The 13,397-nt window shown below is 38.4% G+C and overlaps 1 protein-coding gene across 2 annotated transcripts in view; it reads right to left on the bottom strand.

Moving 5' to 3' along the window:
- Positions 1-271: 271 nt before the first annotated feature.
- pla2g4ab (phospholipase A2, group IVAb (cytosolic, calcium-dependent)) overlaps positions 272-13,397 on the bottom strand; it is a 31,442-nt gene continuing 18,316 nt past the window's right edge. For both annotated transcript variants that reach the window (XM_053484000.1, XM_053484001.1), the window contains exons 9-18: positions 13,005-13,227; positions 12,720-12,834; positions 10,202-10,339; positions 9,954-10,043; positions 7,913-7,978; positions 7,204-7,425; positions 6,740-6,924; positions 5,787-5,976; positions 4,291-4,448; positions 272-451 (exon numbers count right to left, since the gene is read on the bottom strand). In XM_053484000.1, the coding sequence (XP_053339975.1) occupies positions 314-451; positions 4,291-4,448; positions 5,787-5,976; positions 6,740-6,924; positions 7,204-7,425; positions 7,913-7,978; positions 9,954-10,043; positions 10,202-10,339; positions 12,720-12,834; positions 13,005-13,227 (1,525 nt within the window). In that variant the 3' untranslated portion in view covers positions 272-313. The remainder of the gene's footprint in view (positions 452-4,290; positions 4,449-5,786; positions 5,977-6,739; positions 6,925-7,203; positions 7,426-7,912; positions 7,979-9,953; positions 10,044-10,201; positions 10,340-12,719; positions 12,835-13,004; positions 13,228-13,397) is intronic.

Raw genomic sequence — 13,397 nt, 5'->3', positions numbered from 1 at the left:
GACAAAAAGAACAGATTTAAGAAAGAAAAGAAAAAACACTTTAAATTTAGCAAGAGCAAAAGAGAAGAAAAAAAATTGTTTTACATACAGTACCAGAAAGTAGAATTCTCTTTAATTAAATTAAAACAGAGAAAAAAATTTCTCTATAAGGTTTCAGACTGATAAATGTAGGTATGGACTAATATCCTTCCAGGAAAACCTTTGGTGTGAACGATACTTTACATGGCTTCTTCAATACGTTTAAATCAAATAATGACATGTGTTTAATCAGTTCAGCGTAAGCAGACGTTTAATCCGTTTATAATACATCAGGTCATTTGAGCACGAGCCCTCTGGTATCCCTCTTTAAAAACTTTCTGTTCTGTATCTCGCTGAGAGAGAGTGACACCGAGCAGCGAGATGGATTCTCCTTCCTGTACACAATGCTCTCCTTAATCGCCTCTTTGATCACCTGTGGAGGGAAAGTGAAAGCGAGGAAAATATGGTGAAAGAAGTATTGGTAAATACACAATCTTTAGAAGTCATTTGCATTGAGCCAACTGGTGGTCTATTTATAAGAGGACTATTTATTATGTAGCGAAATAACATTACCGACTACTTTGTGGCTATTAATGTTTTATATTACATAATTGTGCTCAAATGCTGGCTATCTACATTCGTAGGTCAAGCACGTAGTTCAGTAAACTGTAACAAACTTGATGGGAAAAGAAGTGTGCTGTTTACTTGTGTCCACACATCCAGAGGGAAATGTTTTCCCATGTGTATATGAGAATATCTTACAGTGGTGTGAAAAACTATTTGCCCCCTTCCTGATTTCTTATTCTTTTGCATGTTTGTCACACTTAAATGTTTCTGATCATCAAAAACCGTTAACTACTAGTCAAAGATAACATAATTGAACACAAAATGCAGTTTTTAAATGAAGGTTTACGTTATTAAGGGAGAAAAAAAACTCCAAATCTACATGGCCCTGTGTGAAAAAGTGATTGCCCCCCTTGTTAAAAAATAACTTAACTTTGGTTTATCACACCTGAGTTCAATTTCTGTAGTCACCCCCAGGCCTGATTACTGCCACACCTGTTTCAATCAGGAAATCACTTAAATAGGAGCTACCTGACACAGAGAAGTAGACCAAAAGCACCTCAAAAGCTAGACATCATGCCAAGATCCAAAGAAATTCAGGAACAAATGAGAACAAAAGTAATTGAGATCTATCAGTCTGGTAAAGGTTATAAAGCCATTTCTAAAGCTTTGGGACTCCAGCGAACCACAGTAAGAGCCATTATCCACAAATGGCAAAAACATGGAACAGTGGTGAAGCTTCCCAGGAGTGGCCGGACGACCAAAATTACCCCAAGAGCGCAGAGACAACTCATCCGAGAGGCCACAAAAGACCCCAGGACAACATCCAAAGAACTGCAGGCCTCACTTGCCTCAATTAAGGTCAGTGTTCACGACTCCACCATAAGAAAGAGACTGGGCAAAAAACGGCCTGCATGGCAGATTTCCAAGGCGCAAACCACTTTTAAGCAAAAAGAACATTAAGGCTCGTCTCAATTTTGCTAAAAAACATCTCAATGATTGCCAAGACTTTTGGGAAAATACCTTGTGGACCGACGAGACAAAAGTTGAACTTTTTGGAAGGTGCGTGTCCCGTTACATCTGGCGTAAAAGTAACACAGCATTTCAGAAAAAGAACATCATACCAACAGTAAAATATGGTGGTGGTAGTGTGATGGTCTGGGGTTGTTTTGCTGCTTCAGGACCTGAAAGGCTTGCTGTGATAAATGGAACCATGAATTCTACTGTCTACCAAAAAATCCTGAAGGAGAATGTCCGGCCATCTGTTCGTCAACTCAAGCTGAAGCGATCTTGGGTGCTGCAGCAGGACAATGACCCAAAACACACCAGCAAATCCACCTCTGAATGGCTGAAGAAAAACAAAATGAAGACTTTGGAGTGGCCTAGTCAAAGTCCTGACCTGAATCCTATTGAGATGTTGTGGCATGACCTTAAAAAGGCGGTTCATGCTAGAAAACCCTCAAATAAAGCTGAATTACAACAATTCTGCAAAGATGAGTGGGACAAAATTCCTCCCGAGCGCTGTAAAAGACTCGTTGCAAGTTATCGCAAACGCTTGATTGCAGTTATTGCTGCTAAGGGTGGCCCAACCAGTTATTAGGTTCAGGGGGCAATTACTTTTTCACACAGGGCCATGTAGGTTTGGATTTTTTTTCTCCCTAAATAATAAAAACCATCATTTAAAAACTGCATTTTGTGTTTACTTGTGTTATCTTTGACTAATAGTTAAATGTGTTTGATGATCAGAAACATTTAAGTGTGACAAACATGCAAAAGAATAAGAAATCAGGAAGGGGGCAAATAGTTTTTCACACCACTGTATATGTGGTCAAACTGAACTGATCAATTTTTTAATCAGGTGACAAAAAACTCATGTATCTGATTATTAAAGCCAATGTAGTCATTTTATATTAAATTATAAATCTTATTCTATTAGATGTTTTTGTATTCTCACACATTATTACCTTTATTATTAATAAGCAAAATTATCAGTCAATAAATCCAGACAATTTCAAGCTTGAACACAGAATAAAATGTTTAGGTGTTTACTGATGAAGATCAGCATTCTTAATGGGATTCTGTCTAATGCAGTGTGAAACGGGGTTCAGAAAGCAGCCCTGTTGCATGTCCTGGTGTGTTTTTGCACATACCTCGTCACTCTGACTTCGCAGAGCACCACACTGGCAACTGCTGATAAACTGTAATATTATCTGTAATAATAAACCTTATGATTTGGCAGAGCACAAAATCAAGAGATTATTAATAAGTCTATGGCTTTACATGGGTGTCATTAAGGTTTGCCACAATGACTGGGGTCGCCGCATGGTCCTTGAGCTGAACAAGTTTCTGCATAAACAGTTAGGTGCTGCCTGTTTATTTTTGGCTACTCTCAGATCTCCTTGACTCCTATATCGCAAAAAAAGTGGTCTTCCTTTTTTGTTTTAGCTAGCCAAAAGTATTCTTAATCACGGAGTTTTCTGCCCTTGCTTATCTATGCCCTGCATCCTGAGATGTGTGTTTTGGATAAGTGGTTTGATATCGGATAAGTATGATAGCTACAGTATGCTACCTTTCATTAGTGTGGTCAAAATATGCAGGGGCGACTGAAGCAAATGGCTCTTGCAAAGCCTTTCTCTTCTCTTTGTTTTGGTAGCGGGTATTAGGATGACCCTTCCCCTTCTTTTCCAATCCCATCCCACTCCTCCAAATGAAAACTGCCAACACCAGAATCACCAACTGTCATCTGATTACAACCATGTCAATTTGATGCCACCCACAGTGTCAGCATCAGGCATGGTCAAACATCAGGATGGAGGGGTTTGATAGAACTAGCAGGAAATACTTGCGCATTGCTAATGGAAACTTGCTAATGCACCTGTTTTTTCTGTTGATTACTAAAGAAAGAAAAAAGAGCGAAAAATTCCCCATGACACTGGGTAAACCAATGTGACATCCAAACTGTCCAAACCAGCAGGTTTTAAAAATACAGAAAGACACTCTGCTACTTAACACTATTGTCTGATGTGTCCTCATTCCCGTCCGAGTCAAACAAAGTGCTAAGAGATGGTATCTTGTTTTCAAGACCACAGCACACATGACGTGCATAGCCAGTAAAGTATGCCAGAGGCGTGTCCATCTGACAGCGTAAAGCTGTTTACTAACATTTTAGTGACCTTTCTTTTTCCATAGGTCCCACTGCATCACTGATAGAAACGTGCTTTCTTTTAAATACACTATGATGTAGCATTTTTGGGAAGGTGTTAGAGAAGCTAGACTAATGTCCAGGAGGTACTAACACTTTCATCATAACCATAAAAATTGTTAACTTTCCTGTCAGTTTTAACTTTCGGTAAAGATCGGGATGTTTGTCTTCGAAAATTTATCCAAATTCAGGGTGTTCTAAAGGATTCATCTGGTTATCTGTAAGAACAGCTCCACACTTCACTCACTGAGAAGAAAGAAACATTCTTCTAATTGAATGCTCTACAGTAATTGTGTTTTTTAGTCTGCTTTGCCACAAACTCTCGATTAGCTAATAAAGGTCAATGACATCACTATTAAATGACATCATAAATAAAAGTGAATAATCAAAATTTTCATGATGAAAATAGATGATTACGTGATGATTACGATTGTGTCCTTTTTTGCTCAGGACATTACAGGAAGTTTGCACAACATTATGGGATGGCCTGGCTCTAAGCGCCTCACCTCGATGTTATTAAGCGTGTTGAACTCCATGAGATCGTGCAGCTGAGTGAAGGCCTTGTTGGAATACTGAAAGTTAAAGGTGGAGTATGGTGTTTCAGGGTCATCAAAGATGTCAAAGTCAGCGAACTCCTTTTCTACGTCACTCTCTCGAGGAACACCTGCAGTGCATGAAGTACAGGATGTTGACAAAACATAATACATGAGTTAAAAGATTATTTATTTCACAATATTTGATTAATTTGACTATTATTAGAGTACAGTATTAAATAATGTGCTGATGTTGTTTAGCACATCTAAATTTAAACAGGTTAAATTTGTTGTACACTAAATTTGTGAAAAATTGTTATATATTAAGAATACGTAGCTCATATAAGTACTTCCTAAGTGTGTTATTCCTCTTATACCACAGCAATTGTCCAACAATTACCATGTGTAATTTATCAATTAAGAAATATCACACTCAAGGTGGGGTTGTTGTATTGAATATCAGCACAGCTGTGATGCGGTTGTAGACACTAAAGATATATATGACAGCCGTGCTGATATTACTTTTATACAACAGTTCCACAAGCACCATTTGTTATCAACAGGTTATGTTTTGCTTTTTATTCTGCTTTGCAACATTGACCATTCAAAAGTGCTACAAATGAATAAAACTAAATTGAATTAACCAGTTATTTTGCGTCTCCAGTTTGTAATTAACTATTGTAAGCACACTTATGTCAGTTAGTTAAACATTCTAGTGCTGTTACCGACTATTATTACCACTCTTATCCAATCAGACTACCTGTTTCATATCTGTTTCATACCTAAAAGACACATCACACATTTTAATGATTTATAGCTAGCTTCATTGCTGTGGAACGTCTGAGTCAAGTTAATTACTATTCTCACTTTTGTTATAGCTACAATGAACAGCTGTTCCTCACCAGTTCTCTCTCTCTCTCTTTCTCTGTCTCTCTCTCTCTGTCTAAAAGCATCTCCTGTTATATCAAAAAGTAACCTAAAATTGTAATCTCCTCTGTCCTGAAGACTTTCTGCTAAGAAATTTTTAATTGAAAATGTTTATTATAGTTTTAAAAAAATATTATAGTTTTTTACTAAAAAATAATTAAATAAATAAAAATTCCATCTGTATTTTACATTATAGAGTGTCTACTATTTGGATCCCTGTGTATAAGTTGCTGCTATAGAAACAATAACGCATTAAAACGAGCATATTAAAGCAAACCTATTGTTCATGTTACAGTTGGAACATCTCTCTGAGCTGTGCTGCTACACACAAATAATCTTCTAATCAGCTTAAACCAGCAACCATGCTAAAGACTTAAACCAGATAACTGCACCTGGCCTACAGCAGTGTGCAAATGTGGTCTTTGAAGAACTTTTTTTTTGCCTGTCTTTTTGCTCATGTTCTCTCTCTCTCTCTCTCTTTCTTCTTTTTAGATTTTTGTTTGCCTCTACCAATATAATTATAAATACACACACACACTTACCTGGAGCTTTAAACTTTCTAAAGTCTAGGTTAACCAAGACAAAGTGGATGACGGTGGGACAGTTCTTTTCTCCCTTACTGGGCTTAAAGACATAGCACTCTTTCATCCCTTCTCGATCAAACACTTTGGGATCAATTCTGGGAAAGGGAAGCTTGTTCATACGTGCCCATTTCTCAGCCAACAAAAGCTCCTAAAGAAAACAGAAAGCACCACTTCAAAGTACGTTAGGTGAATGATTATCCTGGTCACTATAGGAGAGTATTATATGACGTGTTTTCTTGTTTTGCTGCCACGGGAACAGGTCCCTCCCACATTATAAACAAATACCATGCCATCCTGGGAGGGGAAAAGGGAGTTTTTCATTCTGAGGGCGTTTTCTTGCACTTGCACTTTTTTCCAGACCTTAGGCCATATGCAATGCCAGCTCAAGACATGTACTTAATTAGAGGATTTACTCAATTAGTCACGTACAACCTATTTAAAGAATCTTGTCATAAAAATAAAGTGGTGAGAATTATTGTGCACCAAAAAATAAATCAGATGAAGAAAAATACAACCCATCAAAGCATTAATAAAACACATAACATTCACTGAAGAGAAGAAGAAAAGGGTGAAAATGATCTCTGTTTGGCATTTAGTTTATCTACATCACTGTAGATTCACGGTTTAGAAGAAACATGTCTGTGAACAAAGTTGAGGTTTCTATGTATAAAATATTGCTAAATCAACCTGGTGATTTTCTTAATTCTCTTCTGGTACATGTGTGAACACCCTGCAACGTCACAATGCTATAATTAATTTTCACCTGTTATCCCAAAGTTCATGACCATTAATACAAACGCTAACATACTACTAAATTCAGTGTTTTTTTTGCTGAGATTGACAGCCGTGTGTTACTCTGTATGAGGATTTGAAGCATTTACTATTGCATGTGCTCGAATGCTTATAATCACCTTGAATGGAGGACTAGAGTCACTGGGTCGTGCCGAAAAGTCAAAGGAGATTATGAGGTCAACACCCCTCTGAGGCCTCAGGATTAAAGGATAGGGAAGGTTATAGGTCAGGCCACTGTCCACGACATGGATCTTCTTGCTCTTAACATCTAGTGGCTCGTAGATGCGGTCAAACTCATTGAGGTCTAACAGCATTCCAAAATGAAGCGAGAGAGAGAGAGAGAGAGTAAGTGAGAGAGAGCGGGAGAGCGCGAGAGAGAGAGAATGCAGGAGGAAGAAATAAATGTACAGTGCTGATAAATGGAACTTGTAGAACTGAATCACAATCTGAAATAGCTTGAGCACCACTAGATAAAAGCATTGTTGAGGAAAACTAGTCACCAAAGATCTTGTCCAACACATACTATATACGTAGTACAATGTTTATACTCTATAGTACAACAGTTAATGTTTTTCGTTTATACCTGTTACAGCATCTACCTCCTCCTCAGGATAGTTTTGGGTCAAGACCTCACTGAAGGGTGAGAAAGGGATGCTAGTGTTCAGGTTGAGACCCAGCATAAAGTTGTGCACTTTTCCCGCTCTTCCTTCACGTGTGTTAAACAGACCTGAGTCACTGAACAGAGAGGAAACCATGCGCTGCATCCAGCTGGCCTGTGCATTCTGCTGGTCATTCTGCGTCCCGGCTGTGAATGACCACAAAGACGCAGTAACACAGTTACTGTCACACAGTTTGATTTCATGTCCTTTTAAAGGCGGCAATAAAAACAAACACAATGCACTTAACCAGTCTCAGGATCTTGGTTGTGATCTTGGTTAATTCTTGGCCAGCTGCCTTACACGTATCAATCAGGCAAATAAAATAACATATTAATGTCATTTCTTCCTGTTAAAATCCTTAACAGCATAAGTACAATAACTGGTTCACATTCATACTACCTGAATTCCTTAAACTGCAGAATTTAAAATAGTAATCAGATAAACTTAAAATTATATTTAGCATTGGTACATTGTATGTACATTGTATGTACACTATGTGTAATCTTCTCCTTCTGATGGACCACATACTTTAACTGTATTCCCTTTTGTTCAGTGTGTTGAAAAAAAAACAGATTTAAACATTTTGAACATGAGAGCCTGTGGCTGTGTAATGTGGGTCATGTAGGTTCTCACCGTTGCGTGGCTCTTCATCATTGTCCAGACCGTCTTCTCCCACAATATGCTCGGGTTTTATATGTTCTACGACACAAATACATATGGAGGGCTAATGATTAGTCATTAACTCATGGTTTTTTACAACAAGCCTAAGCAGAGCTCCTTGCTTTAACTGCAAAACAACACACATTATTTCATTTTTAGTGATGCACTCAAAGAACGTCTGAAGTTTCCCTCCAAAAAAAGAGTTCTCACTTAGCGGCCCCTCTAGAAAAGTGTACAATATATGCTGAATTAAATGCTTTATATATGATTGCACACTGTACTGTACTAAAACTCAATACATATGATGATATGTACTCATACGTAAGCCTTTTGTAAACTAGCCAGATATTTTAATAAAATGTACTTACATACAAAGTGAGCTACGTACTGGAAAAGAGTCTCTAGAGGGCCATTGTCCTTTGATTTTAAGATCTCAAAAAACTTGAGTGACTCATGTACAGTAGAGCATTTTAGAGTCTACGTTATGGTGTTAGCTGAAGGCATGAACAGTGCAAAGTTGGAAGCATATACAAATCACCTTAGGCTATTATCATACAGTACAGTACTATCCCCCCAAAAAAGATAAAACAAACGGGCTATACTCAAATGATCAGAAATGATTGTGTTTGTAGAGCACACTTCATATTCGTTAGGGTTAAATAAACTATTGGTTGTTGGTGTGCATGGATATGTGCAAAGATTTGGCACACAACCTAACGTTTATCAGAATTTGTGAAACTAGGAGGAATAGGCTTATGTGTATTCTCTTTTAATGGCAAAAGTGTGATATGTATCGCAATGCTGATGCTCCGCTAAGAAACTTTCTGCCAAGATAAGGAATGCTAAGTGTGTGCTAGCATTGCAGACATTACTCTGTAAGCTCAGGTATAAGCTGTAAATTACTATCCAGATCGGGGGTCTCCTAATCCAGTCCTGGAGGGCCAGTGTCCAACACAGTTTGGTGATTCTTCTTCTCAAATACAGCTGATTTAACTAATCTGTTAATTACTAGGTTCAGTGGGTGTGTTTAGGTGCTGGTGAATTACAACTGAACTGCGCTGGTCACTGGCCCTCCAGGACTGGATTTGGAGACCCCTGATCTAGATAATAAACAAAGTTAAAGTAGCCGAACAAAAACAGATTTGTCTGAGGGTGTATAAATGTTTACATGCCTGAATGGTCATGCACCTACTGTATGAATTGCAGTTTCACAAACACTGTTATCACCTTGTAGCATAAAACAGTACAGAGCACTTAGTGTAGATGCTTAGTTTCTCTGGTCATGCAACAGTCACTAATCCTGTCACAAATCCGGTTCCTCTAGTCTAAACCTTTTCTAGTATCGCAAGTGGTTCTGTTTGTTGTGTTTGCTGAAGTGCTGCACAGTAAATCAAGTTAATATAAACTTGATTAAAGAAGTTTATCATCTCTTCTCTTTGTACATATTAGAACGCAGTGCGTTCTCACAGTACACTCAGGCATGCTGTGACAAATTAGTGTTAGTTTCACTTTCATAAGATAAGAAAAGATGATGTGGCCTCCTTCACACCTTTTCTCTTTTGCTTTGACACTAGGCTAAAAAGGCAAAAAAAAAAATCATAAAACCCCAATTACAGGAAATGTGATGTTTTTTTAACCATACAGGCCCATATCTGGTCAAACATCAGCTCAACAATCTGATTATGATCAGATATGATGCATGTCTCATCTTTACTAATTCTGCTTTCAAATGCCTGTAAAATATTTACCTGATAACCCAAGTTTAACTTTCAAATTCATAAAACTGAATTCCTAAACACTGAGAGTTCATATCAGAGTGGGGTAGTGCTGCCAAAAATAATCTACAGCTGAGTTTAAATGAAAGCTTGCTGCCATCAGATTATCCTGTGCCTGTGCTATGATGCAGTAAATCATCACATGCTATGTGACAGCGGGCATGAGAAATGTGACAGAAGTCCTGGCCTTGTCAGTGTGTACATGAGGTGTAATGTACAGTAGTGTGCCTGTGTCATACCTAGCTCCTCCTCCATGGTGCTCCCTCCAGGGGCATCCTTTACCCCCAATACTCTGTTAAAAAGAATGGAGAAGGCACTACCCCAGACCCCTAAAGAGAACCACACACACACACAGACACGAATGCACACACACGCACACACACACGCGCGCACGCACACACACACACACACACAAGATTGCAAAAGATCATCAGATTTCTGTTTGTCTGTTTATCTATCTATATATCAGAGATGTTATTCATTTTACCCATCAGGAAGTGGAGAGGGTTCTCCTCATATTTCTTGACTACAGTACCCATGAAGAATTTGCTGCCAAAAAGGTCAGGGGTCATGAATGTGCCATATTTCGACATGCCAATCTCATAGGGACTGAACTCCACCCAATCTGTTAATTAAAATACACCACAATTAGCACAGATTATGCACAATTGTATGTTAAGCCTCATGGTCCTGTCTGTTATGTGATAAAAATTATCAGAGTAACAAACAGGTGTGTATGTGTGAATTTAATGTTTTTTCTTTTTTATGAAGGACTATTTCAGCATCATGATGTATGTGTGTGTGTGTGCATGTGTGTGAGTGTGTGTGTGTGTTCAGTGCAACCCGAAAAGTATTTACAATTTTATTATTTTCCTAAAAATTCTAAAACATAAAATAATATAGTTTAAAATCTTGCAAAATAAAGAAAAAATAATAAAAAATCACATGTACATTCACAAGTATTCACAGCCTTTGCCATGACACGCAAAATTGAGCTTAGGTGCAAAAAAGTAGATTAGTGAAGAAGAAACGCTACTCTTACTCCGCTACATTCCGCTACACTCGACTTGTTACTTTTCTAACCAATTATTCTACACTTTAGATATTCTTTTTGTTTGCCAGAGAAATGCAGCCGGTGGATCTACCACGTGACTGTGTTTCACCAATCAGGTGTAGCAACAATAATCAAATGACTCTGTTTGACTTTGCAATAACAATAACCACATGGCGTGGGTGGAGGGTTGTCTTCAGCAGTGGTAGACAGTGAAGGAAACATGTCTCGGTTAGTTTAGCTGTTTTATACAGTATAATGTTGCCATATTTACATATAGAATTAGCAAATAAACTAGAGGCTAAAAAATATATAAGTTTCTTACATTTGTTCTACTGGACACAGTTGATGGTAAAGTGAGACTCTTGTACATGTTCTAATTGTATTTTCTATCTGCTGAGCCATTTGCAGGGAAACTGAATATACAGTATATCTTACACTGGAAATAGTTTACACTGTTTAAACATACATATGTTACCTCCAGTAGGGATTTATTTCAAAAGATTTATATTGTAAAAAAAAAAAAGGGAGATTAGAAAATGTGTGTTTCTTGTTCCTTAATTTGCTGTTTTGTAAAGGTATTTCGTTTTATTCATTTTTGAAGTACAGGTACTCTTTCTTAAGTACATTTTTGGCTACTCTACCCACCTCTGCTCATTATACATCTGAGCAGCTGAGAGTTAAGGGCCTTGCTCAGGGACCCAACAACTTCGTGGTCATGGGATTTGAACCTGGGGCCTTCTGAACCATAGTCCAATGCCTTAACCACCGAGCTACCCCTGGTGGAGAAAGGCCTGATTGGTGAAGTGCTGGAGAGATGGTTGTTCTTCTGGGTTCCAGGTTCTTCTTAATAACCATAGGGTTCTTGGTCACCTCTCTGACCAAGTCCCTTCTCCCCCGGTCACTCAGTTTGGCTGGGCAGCCCGCTCTAGAAAGAATCCTGGTGGTTTTTAAACTTCTTCTATTTACAGATGATAAAGGCCTCAGTGCTCATTGGGACCTTCAATACTGCAGAAATGTTTCTGTACCCTTCCCCGGACTTGTGCCCCGATACAATCCTGTCTCGGAGGTCTACAGACAATTCCTTGGACTTTATGGCTTGGTTTGTGCTCTGACATTCACTGTTAACTGTTGGACCTTATATAGACAGTTGTGTGTCTTTTATGTGTCCAATTAACTGAATTTATTCCAATTAAGTTATAGAAACATTTTACTTTGTCATTGTGGTGTATTGTTTGTAGAATTCTGAGGAAAATTATGAATTTAATCCATATTTGGCAGTAACATATGAACACTGTGTATATACAGTATATACAGTAGACTTTAAATCATAATAAAATCATATATTGCATATGATACACTGGGTTTGGCTGTGCATTTGCCACCTGCACACCCCACGATGATGCCATTCTTGCACTGACGCACTGACGGATGACGTCTGAGAGCTGTATACATTCTACAGTTTGTCCTGTATCCAATTACACAGTCATCACAACACCTGAGCTAAAAAAAGAAAACTGAATTGTGCAACCATTATTACACATTAAGTAGCTGGAATGTAACTGGTTCTGTTCTATGCAGTTTAGCAATGGAATGTGCTATAAATAGAAACACTACACACGCTGTCATAACAGATTAAATGTCTTGTATTACAGCGTAATCATGCAGCGGATCTAAGCCACTGTTTCACTATTCTCAGACCTGTGTTCACCGGTGCTCATTTGCCTGAGGAATAGGTTCTGGTACTGTGGCATGTTGTTTGTGAAATGTGCATGTGTACAATAACTGTACTGGACAAAATAAGGCAATGCAAATCAGCATGCAAACACTTTCACATCCATCTAGACATCCATCCCAATGCTAGTCCAAAAGTGTTGGACATTAGCATCGCAATTTGCATTCAAACAATAACCCTTATACGCAGACACACAAAAACACACGCAAACACACTCACCTGCGAACATGAGCTCGGACACATCGGGTTTGACATGCAGGCAGGTAAAGAGTGGCAAAGGAGACTGCGCTTCATTAATTTTCTCCTGCATCTCACTCAGCTTGGTGTCCATCCTCTGCAGAGAGTCAGGTCAAGAAAGACATTCTAATCTCATCACCCATTCTCTCACATAAACAAGGACATGCACCTGCATTCATCTATAGCTTGAGTGTAAATATTAAGTACAAATAGTCTCTCAATATTACAGTGAGACTCTACTGCAACACGTTGCAACAAGTTACATACAGATGGAATAAGTGTTTCTCCAATGAGCATTCCAAAGATGTCGGCAAAGGTGACAGGCTGGCCGTTAGCCTTTTTGCTCCACAGAGCCTGGATGTAGGTGGTGATGTGCTGTGGCAGGAGCAGGCGGAGAGGGTTGCTGCTCACGCTCTTCATTAACTCCTGATTAATCAGCTCTGGGCCTTTTTTAGGGAAATCCGGGTCAGAGTACAGCGTAGACATGTACCTGAAACACACATTTATGTTAAAGTTACAATATCTGTCTCATAGTTCAAAATATTCATGTTAAAACAATTGTCTTACATTGATAGTTACAATTCTTCTTCAGAACTCGTTCAGTAAGAATAGGTTAAAACAGTAAAAAAAAAAAAAATTCCAAGGTTAATGAAATGCAAT

Source organism: Clarias gariepinus, chromosome 23 (assembly GCF_024256425.1).
Source record: "Clarias gariepinus isolate MV-2021 ecotype Netherlands chromosome 23, CGAR_prim_01v2, whole genome shotgun sequence".
NCBI classification, from domain to species: domain Eukaryota; kingdom Metazoa; phylum Chordata; class Actinopteri; order Siluriformes; family Clariidae; genus Clarias; species Clarias gariepinus.
The sequence above is the reverse complement of the archived record's forward strand: the minus strand, read 5'-3'. Positions and strand labels throughout refer to the sequence as shown.